Consider the following 21666-nt stretch of genomic DNA (forward strand, 5'->3'; position numbering starts at 1 on the left):
ATCTAGTACAATACCTGGAGTATACAAATCAGCATGTATTTTTAAATTTTTAAATTTTTAAAATTATTTTTAAAATGTCTTGGAAAAGGAGAGAGAGAGGGGGAGAGAGGAAGAGAGATACCATCCATTCACTGATTCATTCTCCAAATGTCCACAACAGCCAGAGATGTACCAGGATGAAACCAGGCTCCAGGCATTTCATCTGGTCTCTCACTTGCAGCCATAGGACTCAATTACTTACAAGATCCTTCACAGCTTTCCCAGACACATCAGCATGGGGCTGGATTAAAGGTGAAGCAGTCAAGACATGAGCCAGCACTAAAATTGGTTGCTGGTATGGTAGGTGGTGATGCATTACACAATGCTTGCTCTAATTTTTAAATTTTTAAAAACTTTTAAAAATAAAAACAGACCAAATATTTTATATGCACAGTTCTAAGATAACCATACTATGCCTTCATTCCATCCTTCAATCTATCTTCCTTCCTTCCTTTTCTTTTCCTTAAATTTTTATAATAGTATAATTTCAATTCGCTTTGAATCACATACTTAATGCATCACTAGCCATTATGTTCAACAAGTCAATAGCAGATGGGTTACTGTTCCACAGTAATAGGGGCAAGGCCTGCAATCAATAATCATGCAAGTTTTGTTCCTACACTTTTTTTTGTATTCTACAATAATTATCAGACATCAAAGGAAATATGATATGTGTCTATTGGGAACTGGTTTATTTCACTGAGCATAATAATACTTCCATTATTAGTGCTGATGTCGTAATTGTTTTAAGGAAATGCCTACATCGTCGAAGAACTGATTTTGCGGGGAGAAAATAGGTGGCAGACTCCTTGGCGGATCTGCTTGGTCTTCACGCTGTAAATGATTGGATTGAGCACAGGAGGAATCAGCAAGTAGATATGAGCCATGAAGATATGGACAAAGGGGGAAGAATGTTTGGCAAAACGATGGACAATAGATACTCCTATCATAGGCACATATAAAATTAAAACAGCAGAGATGTGGGATGCACATGTGTTGAGGGCCTTGAGCCTTCCCTCGCGAGATGCAATTCTTAACACCGAGTGAAGGATAAAAACATAAGACACAAAAATACCCAGAGAGTCCAAACCCCACAGCATAGTGATCACAACCATCCCATATATAACATTAAACTTAATGTCAGCACAAGCAAGGTGGATAATATCCTGGTGTAGACAGTAGGAATGAGAAAGGACATGAGAGCGGCAAAAGGAAAAGAAGGTCAAGCGAACTAGAAGTGGAACTAGTGGAATAGCACTCCTGAGCAATGCTGCAATTCCGATCTTCATGATAAGTTTTGGAGTGAGAATGGTGGCATATCGCAGAGGATGGCAGATAGCCACATACCGGTCAAGGGCCATGGCCAAGAGCACAGATGATTCAGTGAAGGAGAAAGTGTGAATTAGAAACATTTGGAACACACAGGCACTGAACTGGATCTCTCTGGAAATGGACCACAACACTCGAAATAGTGTTATCATTGCAGGCAGGGACATGCCCATGTCAGTAAGGGAAAGCATTGCTAGGAAGTAGTACATAGGCTCATGGAGTTTGGTGTCTATCCTAACAATATGCAAGATGGTACAATTACCCATAATTCCAACCAGGTAGAGGAGGCAGAATGGGATGGAAATCCAGTGGTGAAATTCCTCATAGCCAGGGATACCTGTGAGATAGAATGTGGAGGACAGGGTGTTGCTAGAGTTTGGAGATGCCATAATGCTAACTGCTAAGTGACCATCAAATTCCATGATGATATCTCAATGAGGAAGTTATTAGGCCAGGAGCTGCATGAACCAAAGAAAAACAAAACATTATAAGTTCAGTGCTTCCTCCTTAACGGGTCAATCATCTAACCAATGACCTATCCCAGTCCATTACTAGTACTGTTAGTAACACAAAACATCCAATGAATTTATAACCACCAAGACCTTCCTTTCTGTTCCTCAAATAGAAAATTGTTCAGCATTGTTTTTATTTTTGTTTTGTAAAATTAGCTCCTTTTAAGCCCATATTTAAAGAGAAAGAGAGCGAGATCTTTCATCTGCTCTTTCACTCCCCAAATGGCTGTGATTGCCAGAACTGAGCTGATTGGAAGCCAGGCACCAGGATTTTTTTTCCAATTCTACCCCAGAGGTGCAGGGTTCCAGGGACATAGACCATCCTTTCTTGCTTTCCCAGGCTATAATCAGGGAGCTGGATGGGACTAGCCCACATACGGGATGCTGGTCAGTGATGTTAAAGGATTAGCCTGTTGAGCCACAGTGAAAACACCTCAAAATTGTTTTTAAATATGAGTGATCTTCTTCCAAAAACACTTCCCAGAGCAGGACACACAAATTTTATTCCACGTCTTAAATTGTAGAATTTTCTTTATCTTTCATTCATAGGATCTGGTCTTGTATTCATCTGCTGACCATATCTGATCTGATTGGTCTGAGGATTTATCCATCTCTACCCCATGCAGGTAGTCATGTTATATTTCTCTCTCTGTCCAAACATGGTAATTTTACACTACTAGAACACCGTGCATGACACTTTCATACAATTCAAGCAAGTATTAGCCAACTATATAAAAAAGTTACAGACAATAAGCTCAAATAGCAATTTGGCTTTTACCTGACGTCTCCAAGAGATAAATACAAATTATAATGGGTTTAACAAACCCATTATAATTTTTAAAAAGACTTTTAATGATAAAATGTATAATTCGAAGTAAAATTATCAGTGATTATTGGTTTTCAAAATGCAAAGTCTTGCTACCATTCTGTTTTGGAACTGATTTAGAGACTGGATCACGAAGCATCCAAAATGATTTATATATAAGGAAGTTTCGGCTGGAGAAAGAGGAAGTGGCCCCGCGTGATGTAAGACAAAAGCAAACGACCATAAAATCTCAACAAGAACAAAATGGTAAGGCCAGAATGAGTCTGTAGCCATTTGGTATTGGTACTACATAAAAAAGTATTTTTTCCTCCACTGCGTCTGCAATTAAAAAATAATCTATGAAGAAACATGAGATTCCTCTTATTGCAGCGAATCAATGTGGACCAAAATGCTGAGAGTTGCAGTTGCAATGTCTTGCAATAGCAGGGAAGTTGACACCGTCATGATACCTGCTCTGGCCCTCTGAGAGACTAAATTCTGTCAGTCTCCTTCAGCCATGTGTAAACAAACTCCAAGCCAAGCAGATATTTGTTAGCTGTATAAGAAAATAGTGTTTTTTTCCCTAAGAAATAAAAGCTCCATAAGTAAGAAACCAAAACTTACATTCAAGAATAAATTTGGCCTTTTTTGCTGTTAGTGTTCTAATGAAATTCTATTCACATAATGTATACCTGGGCACTTAAATCTCTGCCAATTCCTTCACGCTGTTTGCCGTACAAATACTCCAAATTGCAGTTCTTTGACATTGGGTCTGTCTAGCTCATCTTTCTTTCTTTTAAATACCCAGATTCCCAATTTTTATCCCTTGGTTGTCCTTATACCTGCCACTTTTTCAGTCATAATGAAAACTTGGAAAAGTACTTTCTGCTTCATCTCACGGCTTAGACATTTCACACTTTTTCTTTGATTGTATAATCTCTTGATCCCTTTTCCAAGAAGTTATAATGAACTCTGGAAGACACGTCTTCTGGAATTCAATCAGAAGTAGTTATTATCACTTTTTTTCAACTGAAGCTTAAAACAACTGCACACCACAGCCCTCATTTACACTCCACATCCCTACTTCTATATTCACATGAATCTGGATTATATTCTATTCCTCACATATTTTTTTTTCATTGTGAGCAAATTATGTTTTCTATATGCACCTAATGTGCTTCCTCTGTAAAGCAAACCTCTGTAGTAGTTTGGGCATTGCTAAGTATTAAAAGAGATGTTTTAAGTTAACTACTTAAAATAGACCCTTATACAAAGTGATCAGGAAATAAAAGGGATGGCAAAATTGAAGACAGGAAAAAGAATAGCAAAATAAAGAATACTGATCATACTCACTTGACTCACAGTGGGAGCTTAGAAGAAATGAGGAGACTCTGCAGTATCCTCTCATAGTGAACATCATGTCTGGGTGTGTTATGAAAATAATCCAGGTGCCCAGTGCAGTGGGAACTGACTTATGTCAATTTCATATCTATTTTACCTAGTGAAGACCCAGAATAGTCAGTAATAGAAATTACTTCTTTACCATTGTATCTACCTGAATACATACTCATCTGATAATTATCATGATCCTGCCTGGGTACTTTTCAGTTTCATCTAATTTAATTTTGAAAAAAAAGAAAAGAGGTGTCTATGAATTGGCACTCTCGCTATTAAACTCTATTTTATAGGTTACTAAACTATAAAACGAGCTAGGAATCTGGAAAGTCATACTAGTATTCCAAGCTATAGAAATAAATATATTTATTACCTGGAAAAGTTTCAAGCAAATACTATGCCTGAATTTCAAGATATTTGTACCAAAATAAAATTATCTTTTAATTCTATTTTTCCCCAATCTTTATATGCCATTGTATTTTCTGTATTCCATATGTAGGGTGCATTTGGTCATTTCATTATTCTGTATTATTTTGCAACCACATAAGCTCTAGCACTGATTCACTTTGACAGCCTGACTCCTGCTGCTCCTGACACTACCATTTCCCACAGGAGAATGAGAGAGACAGAGTTCACGTTTGAACTTGAAAATCTAAAGGCTTTTAGGATTGAGGCCTCCATTGTGGAGGAAAATCATGTTAAAATCAGATATTTGAGCTTAGAAGGGACTTTGAAGCTTGCCCAGATTTTCAATCTTATTCTGAAATTTCTACTCCATCGTGCTGAAAATATCTTCACCCCGGGTTAAAAGCACACTCGTGAACAGACGTTATGTCCATGCATGTCTATGGTGTGCTAAATCAGCCCCAGAAAATGAAAAAACCAAATCTAAAGCTGATATGAGTGATATGAGCATGAGTCACGACAATAATTTTGTTTTCATGAAAATCACGAGCTGAAAGGAGTTGACCACCCACCCCTTTCCTAAACCAATCTGTGGCTCTGCTTTCTCATACTCAGTGCCACCCTTCCCCACTCTGCTCATCAAATTCCTCCTCCGTGTATCTTTTTGTTACCTTCCTGCTTTATTTTTGTCCACATCTCACATAGGTAGTAGAGTAGTTCGTTTTGCCATGTGTGATGGTTTTGATTCTGAGTAAGGAGGATACATTTATAAGCCTTTCTCCAGTCCTTAGGGATTGGAGGTCCCAGAGCAAAGGCAAGGCAATGGCTGTAACCCTGTAGGTTCCAGCACGTCAGTTTTTATTTTATCTTGCAAATATGTTTCACCTCTTCCAAATTGTATTGGGATTTTGTAGATCTAAAATAAAGCATGTTGTGGTTGGCGCCATGGTGCAATACTTTACATTTCACCTCGCAACCCTGGCACCCCATATGGACTACAGTTCAAGTCCTGGCTGTTCCAATTTGATCCAGTTCTCTGCTTATGGCCTGGGAAAGTATCAGAGAACAGCTCAAGTCATTGGGCATCTACACCCATCTGGAACACATGAAGGAACTGACAGTGTGGCCATTAAGAGAACAAATCAGCAGACAGATTAACTCTCTCTTTCTCTTTCATTTATAATTGTTCTTTTCAATTAAAAATCAAGTAAACATATTTTTAAAAGTATGTAGTGTTATAGAGGTTCTTAAATATTACTTCAGTCCAGACCAAATAATCTCAAACATTTATTACCGTAATCTGTATCAAATGATGCAAGGTAACATGAGCTAAGAAACTAAAAATATAGGACAATAAAGAATAGAGCCAGTGTAGTGAAGCCAATGAAAGAGGCATATTAAGGACTTAAATCACAGGCTAAAATGGAATTGTTAACCCACAATTTGTAGGTGATTCAAGTTCCAGTCTCAGTAATGATAATTTTTGATGAAATGAGACTTAGTTACTTGGGTTGCATTATTCAAACTCACAAAGCAGGCAATAAATCCGTGTTAAAATCTCATGATTCTCTCGTTGGTACTTTTAACCATGACAGTTATTTCCATTGGAATAGTTTAAGTAAATGAGATATAAAGAAATACAGAGTGCCTGGTATTGTAACCTAGTGGCTAAATACCCACCTTGCATGTGTCAGGATGCCATATTGGTGCCAGTTCACATCTGGGCTGCTCCACATCCCTTCCAGCTCCCTGCTTGTAGCCGAGAAAAGCAGTCAAGAGCAGCTCAAAAATTGAAACATTGCACCTGCATGGGAGGTGCTCCTAGCTTCAGATCAGCTCAGCTCTGGCCATTGCAGCCACTTAGGGTGTGAACCAGCAAACGGAAGATCTTTCTTTCTGTATCTTCTTATCTCCGTAAATTCCTTAACAACAAATATAAATAAATCTTTAAAAATATATCATTTTTGGTCAATGAGTAAAATCTCTTAAGCATTTTTAAATAGTATTAGCTTCTGAGTACATGTTGGTCAACAGAGTCACGAAATAAAGTTGCTGTGTAAAGCACAAAATGATATAAATTCCCTAATTTATACAATGTCATCATTTATTGATGGAATTAGCTTCTTTTTTTTTAAAGTGAAGTGTAAATGATTATTTCTCTTTAAGAACCATTTAGTCCATTTATTTACTTTAAATCTCACTTTGTTAGAATAGTGTTTTGTTCATTTCTTTTTTTAAGTTTTCAGATTAACAGGGTACAATTGTGACTCTTACAGGGTATAGTTCAGGGTTTTAACAGATACACACATTATGAACAAGTCACACAAGGTATTAATCCTTTTTTATTTTTTAATAATCTTACTTAGTTACTTAGGGTGCAAAGGTTCAAGGGCTACAGGAACGTGGATAATGCCATTGTTTTCACAGTAATATCATCATTTTTCCCCCTGTATCTGGGGTTAGGAGAAAAACAAAGGGAAAAGCCCCACCCAGCCTCCTGCTGCTCCCTGGTCCCCGATGTGGGCATGCTCTGAGGGTCCTGCTCAAGCAGTTTTGATAGTTCACAGTTCTGAATTGCTGTCAATCTCGCCATTCCAATTGCAGTGAAACCTATTCAGAATCCCTGGCTGACAGTCTCTTCATGATTGGGGTTCTGAGATCAGCAGTGGACTATATTTATTCCAGGAATCATCAGAATGGATGATCTCAACCAACTATACGTTATAGCCTTTCTCAAATCTCACTGTTCCCCAGCCCTTTCACTCTCTAACAATCACTATATTACTTTCATTTTGAAAACACACACATTTATATATTCATACACACACAGAACATACATATCAAACCTGAGTATAAGAAAATACATGTCATATTTGTTTTTAACATGACAATCTCTGATTATATAAATTTTGTTGTGTATGTCACTATTTCGTTTTTATGACCAAAAAATGTTCTATTATTTATTTACACTAATTTGTCTTTCACTATGCATCTATTGATGAACATCTAGATTGATTCCATAGTGTTCTGTTGTGCATAGTGTTGCAATAAATATGGGACTGTAAGTGTGTGTTTCACATGTGGATTTCATTTCATTCAGACATATTTCCCTGAGTACAATAGCTGAGTCTTAAGGTATACACATTTTCAACTTTGTGGGTAACATTTACACTGATCTCCATGATTTTTTAGTGATTTGTATTTCTACCAAATGTATTAGGATTATCTTTTTCTATAGTCTCACAAGCTTTTAAAAATATTTTTGATAATTGCCATCTATTTGATAAGCTGGTATATATATACACATATTCTGTATCTAGATATAAAGATATTTATACATATATCTATGTATGTATACAAACACACACTTTGCCACGTGCTCATCAAAAAGTTTCAACATTCTTTAGCTAACACACAGCTTCCGTTTTGATTCATGAATCTACCATTTCTATTCTTTTTTGATTGTTTGGGTACATATTTCATACATTACATAATTTGATACACAAATGTTTCAGTACATGAAAACCTAATATTTAATCATATTTTCCCCCTCAGAAATCCTTATACAAAGTATAAAAGGTTTTATTTTATAGATGGCTTTGAGAGTCTAATATCCGAACTTCTTTTATATTCTCTCAGTTGAACTGAAAATCATTCTTAAATTTACATCATATTTGTTTTCTGTGATGATTTCACTCAAAGATGATCTAATGAAAATATACATATAAATGTTCCATTTCCTCAACTCTGCTTTTCATATACAGAAGTCCATAGCTCAAACTACAAATCTTTAAATGTCTTCTATATGAATTATTATCATCCTAATCGCTTTATTTTAATTTTTAAAGGTTTATGTGAAAGACCTATTGAAAGGCAAAAATATTTTCCAGCCTCTGGTCCACATCCTAAATAAGTAAGACACCTAGATTTGAGCTAAGTTGCAACCAAGACTTACTAACTCCATCTAGGATTCCCACACGGGTGGCAGGGGCCATCCCTTGCAGCCTTACTAGATGAACTTGCAGGGAGCTAGTTCCGAAGTGGAGCAAGTAGGAGCCACATCGGATGCTGACATTGCAGGAGGCAACCTAAACTTCTAAGGCACAATGTTGGCCAATGCTTTCATTGGTTCTCATTTCTATCCTACTTTTTTGTATGAGCCTCAGACATTGTTTTCCCTGAAATAGTGATTATGCCTTGTCAATTACTTAAATGTATCCATTTATTTATTTATTTATTTTGGTATCCTCTATTGTTCACTTCATTTTTTTTTTTAATTTTAAAATCTGCCTCATTGTTTCCTTTCATCTTGTAAGTATTTTCACAGAATTTTTTCTCATCTATTTATTTACCTATTTCAAAGATTTACTAATTTTTATTGGAAAGCCAGAATAACAGAGAGAAAGAGCTACAAAGTCTGTTGGCTCACTCTCCAAGTGGCCACATCCATCATAGCAGAGCTGATATGAAGACAGGGACCAGGAGCTTCTTCCAGATCTCTTATGTGAGTGCAGGATCCCAGGGTTTTGGGCCATGCTGTACTGCTTCCCCAGGCCACAAGCACGGAGCTGGAGGAGAAGTGGAACTTATAGGACATGAACCGGATCCTGGCCCATGCAAGGCGAGGCTATCATGCTGGGCATCCATTTGAAACCAACTTAGAACATGGCAATTTTTCTTTTTATTGTTCTGTGTCCCGAGAAAAGAGCACCTTCTGATATTTTCACTCATGATCATATATATATATGATCATACATATATTTAAATTTTTCAATATTTTCTCATTACCTAGGCTATATGCTTATATAAAATCTATTTTTGTCTTTTATCTTTCGATAATTTAACATATAAGTGTTGCATGGGTCATTTCAACTGCAATTGTATGAAAAGTAACTTGCTTCAGTTTTTCTACACGCTCAATCTAATTATCAATTTTTTTAAAAAGAAAAGAGATTTATTGTATTTTTATTGGAAAGTCAGATATAGAGAGGAGAGACAGAGAGGAAGATCTTCTGATCGATGATTCACTCCCAAAGCAGCCACAACAGTCGGAGCTGAGTCAGTCTGAAGTCAGAACCTGGAGCCTCTTCTGGGTCTCCCACATGAGTACAGGGTCCCAAGGCTTTGGGCTGTCCTCAACTACTTTCCCAGTCTACAGGCAGGGTGCTGGATGGGAAGCATGGCTACTGGGATTAGAACCCGCACCCATATGGGATTCCAGTGCATGCAAGCTGAGGTATTTTCCCACTAGTTTACCATGCCAGGATCCATTTTTTTTTTTAATCTCCCACTAGAATATGCAATAAATGTGCACTGTTTGAGTTAATCAGATTCTTAGAGGACTCAACAGATATTAGTGATGATGACTTTGAGACATTTCCTAGCTGTTTGGATGTGCTAATCAAGGCTTCTTAAACATTGTGTCACACCACTTCACGATGTGTATATAGTCACTTTATTGTGAAGTTTTGATTAGTCTCAGAGGACATTATGACATTTTTTATGACAAAAGGAAAGGAAATGAAGAAATGCTAATTTTTCGTTTATTTTTTACTTAGGCTGTAATAGCCATTTAATTATGATTTGGCTCGAAGTTTGGAGACTGAAGTTCACTTTCCTAAAATGAAAATGCCCTTGGGCCCGGCGCGGTGGCGCAGTGGTTAAGGTCCTCACCTTGCACATCCGGGATCCCATATGGGCGCCGGTTCTAATCCCAGCAGCCCCGCTTCCCTTCCAGCTCCCTGCCTGTGGCCCAGGAAAGCAGTCGAGGACGGCCCAAAGCTTTGGGACCCTGCACCCGCGTGGGAGACCTGGAAGAGGCTCCTGGCTTCGGATCGGCATAGTATCGGCCCATAGCATCGGCCCGTTGCGCTCACTGGGGAGTGAATCAATGGACGGAAGATCTTCCTCTCTGTCTCTCCTCTCTGTATATCCGCCTTTCCAATAAAAAAATAATAAAAATAAATCTTTAAAAAAAAATGAAAATGCCCTTGATTATCAATGACGATGCTACTACACTTTATTACCTTTGAATTGTTAAACTTCCTTATGTATTGGTGTGAACATTGATTGTTTTGAAAAATATGAAATATTCAACTGTTCTTCAAATCTGAATAGATGATTAGCTACATAAATTAGCTACATAAATTATTTGAGTGAAATGAATCTCCTCCTACTAAATTTTCTTATAACAAAAGTCTTTAATCTCTTAATCCTAGAGGTACTTCTAGACAAAATTATAATTTTTTCCTTAAAGGAAATGTAGAGTTGACAGAATGCCATTGAATGATTATTCACTAAATGTAATCAAGAAATTCTCTGCCAGAAGCAGAGTGGCATTGTGGCAATAGAGAGTGAAGCTAATGTCTATGAAGGCAGCATCTCATGGGGAGGCCAGTTCATGACCTGGTTGCTTCTACTTCTGATACAATGCCTTTCTAATGAGTGGGGAAAGCAATGGAAGATTACCCAAGTGTCTTTGACTCCTACCACCACTTGAGAGACCTGGAAGAAGCTACTGGCTCCTGGATATGGCCTGGCCTTGCTGTGGCCATCGTGTCCCCTGGAGTGTGAGCATGAAGATGCAAGCTCTTTCCGTCCGTCACTCCCTTTTTCTCTCTGACTCTGAATTTTAAAATAAAAATTAAAAATATTTTATGAAAAGGAAATAAATTCTAAACCAACTATCTTCAGGAAATTAATGCAAAAGTCAAAACCACAGGAATTCTTATGATTTTTAAGTATGAGCAAATTCAATTTTTTTAGGTATTAGTATTCTTAGGAAACCTTGGCGAATTTGCTTTGTCTTGATGCTGTAAATAATTGGGTTGAGTACTGGTGGGACCAACAGGTAAACATTGGCCATGGTTATGTGGATAATTGGGGAGGAATGTTTTGCAAAGCGATGCACTAAAGATAGCCCTATCATTGGCACGTACAGAATGAGCACAGCACATATGTGGCAGGCACATGTGTTTAGGGCTTTGAGCTTTCCTTCCTTGGATGCAATGCCTAGCACTGAGTGAAGAATAAAAGCATACGATAAAAAGATTCCCAGAGAATCTACACCCCAGTAAAAGGCTACAACAAATAAGCCATACAAGATGTTGAAAGAGATGTCAGCACAGGCCAAGCGAATGACATCTTGGTGCAAACAGAAAGAATGAGAGAGAACATGGGACCGACAGAAAGAAAATGTGGGAATGCGAACAAGAACAACAGGGAGAACAATAGAACATCTGATTACAATGAGGATCCCTATGAAGATAATGCGTTGTGGAGTCAGTTTGTTGGAGTATCTCAAGGGATCACATATGGCAACATACCTGTCAAAGGCCATGGCTAGGAGCACAGCTGACTCCATCAGAGAAAACGTATGAATGAAATACATCTGGACTACACACGCATTTAGCCCAATCTCTCTATCATCAAACCAGAAGACCTTCAGTACAGTGGGAAGAGTGGAGATGGACATGCCCATGTCTGTGAGGGACAGCATGGCCAGGAAGTAGTACATGGGTTCATGGAGACTCGTGTTAGTGTAGATGACCTGAAGGATGGTGCAGTTGCCCACTACTCCAACCAGGTAGAGCATAGAAAATGGAATGGAGATGAAACGATGAAAATTCTCATAGCCAGGAATCCCAGTGAGGTAAAATGACGCGAATTGTCCAGTACTGGAATTGGAGTCTGTTGTGAAGCTTTCCCAAGTAACCATCATCAAAATATGAATTCCTATAGAAAGAAAGAAAAACCTAAACCAGAGTAGATAGCAATCCATTTTCACTAGTGTAGTTTCCTTAATTATTTTTGCTTTATCAGGATGCTAATTAGTTTGGAGGATAATAACATCAGGTATACAACAAAAACAACCAAACTCACCTTTTAATCCCCAAAAAACATGTAGATGCATTATGTAGTCAAATTTCTACCCTAAATTCTAACGCGCAGTGAGTAGTAAGATATTTTTCCTTCTTCTAAGTTTATAATATGTATCTTTGTATCTTTTCTACTAATAGCCCGTAAGAGCATTTGCTTTCAGCTATTTTTATGCTCTCAATTAATTATTCATCTAGTTTCTGATGCATCATAAGGAAATCATCTATATTAAGTGTGCATATTTTGAAATGCTTATTTTATGGAATCATTTAACAGTTACATCAGAGGATAATATTTGAAAATATTATATATGAACTAATCTTGGTTACAAATTTAAGCAAGGTTATGTCATCCCTAAAATGTATTCAAATCCAAATAAAAACTTCTCAAATGCCCAAGAATAGGTAGAACCCATGACATTATATATTCAGATGTTTGGAATTTTGTTCTTTTTCATAGTGTCCATCATGGTTTATTTATCTGTACCCACTGTGGACCATCTCTGAAGATTTTCTTAGTGGACTATTAACATTTGTTTCACAAACATAATTGTTTTGTGAGTCATATTACTCTTGATAATCCTGCATCTTTTCTTTTGTTCCCACTGTAATTTACAATTGAATTTCTAAAGACCCCATCAGTGCTTTAAACTCCATTTCATATGACTGTTGAGATAATTCAACTAAAAATGTGCTGAAAAGCATACCCATATCCACTCTCAGATTACATTGTTTATATTTTAGGTATTATATGTCCACCTCCCAATAGATATATTATGCATTTATACACTGAGGGTTAGCAACTCAAATGAATTTGCCCAAGCCTGGTAACTACAGTGACAGCTTCAACAAATTTCAGTCCCTGAGCTCTGCTCATGCAATCATCTCCGAGATGCCACCATTTCAGCAATTATGTGACTACCGTGGATAGTTCCTGATACAGCAGCAAGATGTAACTATTCCAGTTTCTAATATCTAATAGTTTCTAAAACTATTCCAGTTTCTAATATTCCAGTAAAGCAAACAATCAGTGCCTTCTGTCATTCACAACACCATTGCTTTTTCCCAGCTAATGTTCTGCTGCTACACTTCCCAGCTGTCACACAGCTACAGGACTATTTCGTTCAGCAATTAAGTCCCCTAAAATTGAAAAATTGAATGACACTGTCATGATTTAATAATGCTTTCTTTAGAACAATGTAACTTTTTTTTAAGATTTATTTTATTTTTATTGGAAAGGCAGATATACAGAGAGGAGAGACAGAGAGGAAGATCTTCCCTCTGATGAATCACTCCCCAGGCGGCCGCAACGGCTGGAGCTGAGCCAATCTGAAGCCAGGAGCCTCTTTTGGGTCTCCCACACTGGTGCAGGGTCCCAAAGCTTTGGGCCATCCCTGGCATGCAAGGCGAGGACCTTAACCACTGTGCCATCGCGCTGGGCCCGAACAATGTAACTTTTAAAGTATGTCTATACAGATACTAATACCCAATTTTAAACTCCCATTTATGAATCACAAGCATGCTTTAGCATCTAAGAATGCTTTTTGATTTTAGAAAATTATTAATATATAATCATATAATACCTCAACAGAGGGAAAATTACAAATGGGTGCTACGAGGTTCACAAATTTCACTTGCAAAACATAAAGGAAAGATATGCATTGCTAAGATGCTACTACAAAACCTTGAATATTTCAGTGAAACATTGCATCTGTATGACCAGAAGCCAGTCTCTCACATGTTCTGCAATGACTCTTGCCCACACACCAGACCATAGAGTGGTAAACATGATTCCTGAGGTCTCCTCTTTGCAGATAACAGAACATTTTAACTGATTTCCCGGAGCAATACCTTTAACTTCTCCTGCCAGTTCCTCCAAGCTTTAAATGAACACTGTCTTCTCACTTTCATACTGTGTTTCAACAACAACAACACAAAGCCTAGAAGAAAGCCAAGAGCAGAAGAATGGAATTCAAAAAGGAAAGATTGAAAAAGAAGAGTTAAAAGAATCTCTGTCGTCAGAATACTACCTTAGGCAGTTGTTAGATATCAAAAGAGACGGAATACAGCTAGTTGCATTTCTGTTTTTTCTTTAAATCACTGGATGGCGGCTACTCCATTATACTGACAGATTCAAATATCCCTGCAAGAAGAATCTGAGCACCACATGAGGACCGGTTAACAGCAGAAAGTTTCTTAGTTACACACTTAGTCTGCTGCCTGAAACATAATGAAATACAAGTGCCAAATCCTATAATGATCAACTTGAAACTAGAAATCTTGACATATTTTTGCTAAAATAGTTGAAGAACAACTTAAATATACAGCCATATCTCCATGAATGTACTATCCTCCTCTGTGCTCAGAATCCTGTTAGTACTTAGCTTGAATATTATGTCATCCCTCTATAATTATGGGTTGATTGGGACTATCTAACATGGGAAAGGGACTCTGTAATTATAGGAAGATTATATATATATTATATATATATATATATATATATATAATCTGCCTTTTTCTCATTTAACCTCATCTCTCTTCATTTTAGAATCCTACATAAAACCCTGATGAACTTGAAATAGTTCTAATCAAGAAAATCAATCATCTCTGGCCACCACATGCTTGATAACTCATCATATTCTATTTATTATTATACCACATTTCCCAAATCATTTTTCATATAACAGATACTGAATACTTAGAAACAGATGAGTCAAGCTATTCCTGCAACTGTTCTTAAGACATATGAAGTTTCCCCTGGTTGGTCTTGGATAGAAAGAAAACCTTTGTGATTACCTATGAGATCTTGCTCTCATGGAGGGACACAGGAGATAATACACGCATCTATCCTCCCTACTCCCTCTGTTCCTCACGTTCATGTTCCCAGGCTCGAAACTTCCGATTAGAATCCTGGAAGTGTTGCTATTTCTTACCCTAACATAGATGATGGCCAACACAGCCCACCAAACCACAATCAATCTTCCTCTTTGTATAACAGCCCAGTGTCTTTCTCAGTATTCTGTTGAATCCATCTTTCCACTTACCTAAAACAACCAATCTTATTTTTTTACTGACCACATCACCTCTTTGCATTTCATCCAAATCCTCTAACCGCTTAAGACCAGTTTCTGTGGATGTCCTTTTTAGTCTATTCCTTTGCGAATGACTGCCATGCCAGCTTCTAGCCTTGCCCTTGGCCTCTGTATCAGATTCGCTCAGGAGTTCAGGGTACTTCCCATTACTCATCCATCACTTCATGAGCTTTCTCTGCTTCCCTTTCTTACTCCTGATAAAAATGTTCAAGAACAGTTTCTTAAGGGATCTGCAAAATTATGTGTATATATCTGAGCTAAAAGAAACTTCTTGTTTTCTCCAGATGATATAAAGCCCTGGAAACCCTAAGGGATCAGAGCCATAATTTCAAACTGTAAAGTAGAATATGAGGGCCAATGGGACACAAGCTGCTCAGGTCAAGGCTGACTGAATGTCAACAGGGGAAACAATAGGCAGGGACTTTAGCCTCTAGGCTACCGCACCAAGACCCCTTATTCTCCTTATTATCAGAAGGGATCTCAACTGCCTGAGCCCACGCGTCTCCCTTTCTGTCACTCATATGGAGATCATGAGTGGTTTTCAGGTACATCTTCTACTTCAACCAATTATAGACATCTATGAGCAAGCAGATGGGCACTCTGCCAGTTTGCCTGTTTTTTAAAACTAAAAGTTACAGAGTTTTGTTGCAGTCTTCTAAATATTTATTCATGCATGGGCCATGTGAAGGCTCAGTGGCTAATTACTCATCTTGCATGCACTGGGATCCTATATGGGCATCGGTTCATGTCCCAGATGCTCCACTTCCCGTTTGGTTCCCTGCCGGTGGCCTGGGAAAGCAATGAAGGGTGGCCCAAATTCTTGGGACCCTGCACCTGTGTGATAAACCCAGAAGAAGCTCCCTGGCTCCTGACTTTGAACCAGATAAGCACCTGCCGTTGCAGCCACTGGGAGACCGAAACAGTGATTCATTCTTAACACCTTTATCAGAGCCATTGTCATTGACTGAGCTTCTCCAACTTTCACTAACATGTCATAATTTTGATCATTCTACAAGATTGTGTCTATCTCCTACATTAAAAAAATAGCTGCAAGATTTTAAAACTGTAACTGAGAAATTTTAGAATTACTGGAAACATAAATGTTGGGCAACCAGATGAACAAGCTGTCTGGATGTACTTTCTAGAAGTCTTCCTGAGGATTTTGCACCATAGTTTTATTTTGAACTGCCTACCTAAGTTATTTTAGTCTATCTATAGCATAAAGCATCATATAAACATCTTAAACAACAAAGTAATAATCAAAATTGTCCTCCATTTTTCATGTTTTGGTGTCTCCATGTGTTTGAAGCTAATTATTGAAAATATTTATAGCATGATTTCTCTATTCTTTTATCATCTTTAATAATGTAATCTTGTTCATTATTAACACACATTATTATATAGAAAAATAGTATGTTTACAGTTTTCCCTATAACTCAATATTGTAATTGACCTTCATTATAAAATTGTCGCTTCTGCTTCTCCTTTTTAGGTTCAATAACTCATGCATCATTATCATTACACCATAATAACAATTCTACCTTCTCTAACACAAATTACTCTTGATGATAATCACAATAGGTTTGTTAGTAAGGCATAGTGGTAAGTTTTCCAAACTTCTATAAACTAGAATAATTCTCTCAATGTGTAGTCAGTTGTAAATTGTCATGTCACTCCTACCCTATCTTTCCTAAAACTGAATGAAACAATATAATCACAGGATTACTCAAAAACAGACAGAAACCAATTGTTGAAATTAAAACACCCATAGAAGAAACAGAAAAAAAAAATGCTCTCTGATTCTCCTGTCTTCTGAAGTCCACAGCGTGGCATCTCTGCTCACTGCTGTGAGAACACTCTGCCTGTGCTGATCCACAGCGGTGTCTCTCCACTCTGTAGAATGCCCATTGTGAACCTCCTCTACTTTTCATATGTCAGCGTCCCCTGGCCAAAATCAGCACATCTTATCCCTAGTTAGCTATCTGGGTAACTTCACCCTTATTGTTTTTAATACATGTAAAGGCTTTCCTGGGCACCTGTATTATGACACCACCTGCAATGCTAGTGGTACTAGATTTCAGTACTAGATTTCGTTACCAGTTCACCTGTCTTCCGTTGTGTAACAGATCCAGCTCCCTCAAATGGTCACTCTGATTTAGGATAAAGGTATCAAGTGTTATTTTTAGTGCTATACCAAACACCTTCCCTTAGAGGTCTTATTTTAAGAATGATTGTAGTTATTCACACGATGTAGATTTGATGATATTTGCATAAAATGTGCTCATCCACATTGTTTTATTTGTACGTAAGAAAAATTCTATGATAACATTTTTCTTTTAAATTTTTTAATTTTTAAATACAGTTTATTTGACACGAGGGTTTCCCTTCCCTCTCCCCCAAGTTCCTTCCCTTCCCCTCTTTTTCTCCTTCCAGTCTTACTATTGGTGTCTTTTGTGAATTTTCACGAGTCCATCATGTTACCACTGGTGGGTCTCCCAACAATGTAGGAGATTGTCAGTCATTTCGTTGTGAGTCCTTTCTTGCATTGAATGCATGGGGACTTATTTCTGTTTCCACCCTTGAACATATCAATTTCTCTTACATTTCCATAATGTATAGCCTTGAGTATATTCTACCACGGGGAGAAGAAGAAGAAAAGAAGAAGAAAAAAGGAAAAGAAAGAAAAAGCAGCTTCATCCACACGAGGTTAACGAACATGTAACAGAGGTATCAATGTGGCACTAACATACTGGAAAAGAGTGTCCAGCATCTTCACATACGAATAAATGTCAGTGTGTCCCAAGGCACTAATGAAGGTCCAATAGAGACTAGATCCTCTTTATTCATGGGCAGTAGCAATAACAGTGATAAAAAGAACATTAACAATCTCAGATGATTGTTTATAATATTTGGTTTTTTACAAAAGATTTGTACCTTTTTATTGGAAAGGCAGATTTACAGAGAGAAGAAGACACAGAAAAAGTAGAAACATACTGCTTACTGTTAAGACTTACACATGCATCAGTAGATTTAAAAACTTCTTTATCTTCTTAATGTATCTTTTTCTTTGAATAAGCATAGAAGTGGCAAATGCAATTAGATTAAAATTACAAGAATTATGCAATTCTGTGTACATTCATGTGCCAGATACACTTAAATGCATAAAAATTTTGTATACTGAGAGAAGTTTAAGATAAAACTCAAAGTTGTATTATCTGTTTCCAGCTACCACAAATATCTCTATTTAGTCATGTAAATGAATACTATAGTCTACATTTTTAGACCTATTTAAGCCAATGGAATAAGATCACTAAGTCATATGATAATAGTTGAATTTTTTTAAATGACCAAGTCAAAACTTTATGTGAGACAAAATTATTTGCAAAAATAATAAAAAATTTAAAAAATAAAAAAAATTATTGTGGTAATGTCCATTTGTTAGGCCTAAGGAAATTAAACAATCTCAATTTGGGAAATCAGTTTGTAAATGCTTTAAAAATGACATTGATACACTAGGAATATTAAATCCTGCTTTCAGCTGTAATAAGCTTTTGCAGCAAGAAAAATTTTACAGGTTTCAGGAAAAAAGGAGCTAATTTACAAATGCAAAAATAATGTAACAGAAAATGTAGTGTACAATTTCATGTCAAACATGAATTTCAACAAAGTATGTTCTTCAACAATTTCATTGATTTAAAGTGAACAAATTTCATGTACTTCACTGACAATATTCTGAATTCAGACTTGGTAACACTATTCCAGTCACCTTCAAACCTATGGAACCACACCCACTGCACAGTAAATCTGTTAGTGGTCAAAGGAGAGAGATTCCATGAGAAATATTATAGAATGTCAAAAAGGAAAAATTGAGTTTGCTGTTTTTAAGTACCTCTTCACACACAATAATGACCTTCTTGTACAATAATGCAATCACAATTTGGAGGAAATAGAAATTATTTCCAGTGCACTCCTTTCTAACATAGCCACAGTTACATGGGTTCCATGAAACAGGTTAAATCAGGCTGTACAACATCTTGAACACAAAATCTCTCCTCACCCTCACATTCTGATGGCTCTTTTGAGCTTTTCAAGAAGACCTTTGTTGACAATTCTGATTCACTGTACCTGGAGCTAACATATCAGCTAACACTATTGAGACACATGTCATTATTGTCTTAACATTTCTGTCTCACAGCTGAAGTGATTTTGGAAGAGAGTAGCAGGTGGAGGACTCCTTGGCGGATCTGCTTGGTCTTCACGCTGTAAATGATTGGATTGAGCACAGGAGGAATCAGCAAGTAGATATGAGCCATGAAAATGTGTATGAGAGGTGAAGAATGTTTGGCAAAACGATGGACAAGAGATAACCCTATCATAGGCACATATAAAATTAAAACAGCAGAGATGTGGGATGCACATGTGTTGAGGGCCTTGAGCCTTCCCTCGCGAGATGCAATTCTTAACACCGAGTGAAGGATAAAAACGTAAGACACAAAAATACCCAGAGAGTCCAAACCCCACAGCATAGTGATCACAACCATCCCATATATAACATTAAACTTAATGTCAGCACAAGCAAGGTGGATAATATCCTGGTGTAGACAGTAGGAATGAGAAAGGACATGAGAGCGGCAAAATGGAAAAAAAGCCAAGCGGGCTAGAAGTGGAATTATTGGAATAGCACTCCTGAGCAATGCTGCAATTCCGATCTTCATGATAAGTTTTGGAGTGAGAATGGTGGCATATCGCAGAGGATGGCAGATAGCCACATACCGGTCAAGGGCCATGGCCAAGAGCACAGATGATTCAGTGAAGGAGAAAGTGTGAATTAGAAACATTTGGAACACACAGGCACTGAACTGGATCTCTCTGGAAATGGACCACAGCACCCGGAAGAGTGATACCATTGTGGGCAGGGACATGCCCATGTCAGTAAGGGAAAGCATTGCTAGGAAGTAATACATAGGCTCATGGAGCCTTGAGTCTGTTCGGATAATGTGCAGAATAGTGCAATTGCCAGTAATTCCAACCAGGTAGAGGAGGCAGAATGGGATGGAAATCCAGTGGTGAAATTCCTCATAGCCAGGGATACCTGTGAGATAGAATGTGGAGGACAAGGTGTTGCTAGAATTTGGAGATGCCATATTGCTGACTGTTACAAGGCAATCCAATTCCACAATCACATTCCAGTGAGGATGTTACAAGACAGGTTCTGTATCAGATAAAGAAAAAGGCGATAAAACATTAGTGTTTAACTTCAATGGCTCCTCAACCCATTCCCATAATCTGCTTTTTCCACTCAATTTCACAGCAGGGTTTAATAAATAAAGTAAAATAATTAGTTCATAACCACCAGCACATGCCCTTCTAACTCACAAATATAAATGCATTTCACATTCTCTCTAAATATGGGATCTTGTTGCCAAGATGCTACTCAGATAGCACACACAGATACCATCCTTTGGCCTTGGGCTTGCCCATCTCATCCCACTTTCCATGCTGCGACATGGTCACTTTTAATGCCCAGATCTTTTACTTTAATCCCTCCTTCTACTACACTCCTCTTTTTTAAGGCATAGGAAAACTTGCCATGCTGCCTGGCACTTACTCTAACCTCTTAGTCAAAAATGGCCATTTGTTTAATACTGTGGCTCCTGGCTCCTACTGCCAGTATAGATAAAGATAAAATTTAATTAAAAGGTGGAATTAATCTAATTTTAAGACCAATATGTAGCATTTCTCAAAATGTTTTTTGAAGGCTTATGGAGAAGCATTTCCCCACTTCTCTAGGTGATATTCCGTTTATCTGATTCTGTAATCTAGGAAATATTCTTGTTCCAACATTGGCTTAATTTTCAGCTGTGAAATACAATGCTTGTTTTTCTACTTTGAAAAAAAGGGGGGGGGGTCATGTTCCCTGTTAACAAAGAAAATAATAACTTGATGTAATTTCACTGAAAATTAAAAGAAAAGCTATTTTAAGTAGAATCCCTACAACAGATTCTAGACATGGTGAGTACAGAATGACAATTGCAATGAGAAACAAGACTATAGCAACAATGGCAATATTTCTCTTATGTACACTGGCTGAGCAGAGGAAATACAAAGACTCCATAGAATCCTCTTTTTAAAGAAACCTGCCAGGAATGAATGGTCATTTAAAAGACAGGTGCAGGAAGGGTCCATGGTGGAAATTACGTAAGTCTGTTTCA

At 37.5% G+C, this 21666-nt stretch overlaps 3 protein-coding genes across 3 annotated transcripts; all 3 read right to left on the bottom strand.

Annotated features, from left to right (window-relative positions):
* Nucleotides 1-797: 797 nt before the first annotated feature.
* LOC121145481 (olfactory receptor 51L1-like) lies at nt 798-1757 on the bottom strand. The gene has a single exon (XM_040964355.1). It carries the CDS (start codon nt 1755-1757, stop codon nt 798-800), a length of 960 nt encoding a protein of 319 aa, XP_040820289.1.
* Nucleotides 1758-11221: 9464 nt separating this feature from the next.
* On the bottom strand, nt 11222-15608 carry LOC121145285 (olfactory receptor 51G1-like). Its single transcript, XM_040964015.1, has 2 exons — nt 15407-15608; nt 11222-12219 (listed from the first exon to the last, which is right to left on the bottom strand). Exons 1-2 carry the CDS (start codon nt 15606-15608, stop codon nt 11222-11224), a joined length of 1200 nt encoding a protein of 399 aa, XP_040819949.1.
* Nucleotides 15609-19629: 4021 nt separating this feature from the next.
* Nucleotides 19630-20607, bottom strand: LOC121145286 (olfactory receptor 51G2-like). Its single transcript, XM_040964016.1, has one exon. It carries the CDS (start codon nt 20596-20598, stop codon nt 19630-19632), a length of 969 nt encoding a protein of 322 aa, XP_040819950.1. The 5' UTR covers nt 20599-20607.
* Nucleotides 20608-21666: the final 1059 nt, after the last annotated feature.

Source organism: Ochotona curzoniae, unplaced genomic scaffold (genome assembly GCF_017591425.1).
Source record: "Ochotona curzoniae isolate NIBS_2020 unplaced genomic scaffold, NIBS_Ocur_1.0 scaffold_3223, whole genome shotgun sequence".
Taxonomy (NCBI): domain Eukaryota; kingdom Metazoa; phylum Chordata; class Mammalia; order Lagomorpha; family Ochotonidae; genus Ochotona; species Ochotona curzoniae.

Excerpts from the sequence above, each read along its gene's own strand:
- LOC121145481 (XM_040964355.1), bottom strand. The coding sequence starts at position 1,757 with ATGGCATCTCCAAACTCTAGCAACACCCTGTCCTCCACATTCTATCTC.
- LOC121145285 (XM_040964015.1), bottom strand. The coding sequence starts at position 15,608 with ATGAGTAATGGGAAGTACCCTGAACTCCTGAGCGAATCTGATACAGAG. Across the intron at positions 12,220-15,406 it reads AATAAGATTGGTTGTTTTAG|GAATTCATATTTTGATGATG; the intron begins GTAAGTGGAAAG and ends TTCTTTCTATAG.
- LOC121145286 (XM_040964016.1), bottom strand. The coding sequence starts at position 20,598 with ATGGCATCTCCAAATTCTAGCAACACCTTGTCCTCCACATTCTATCTC.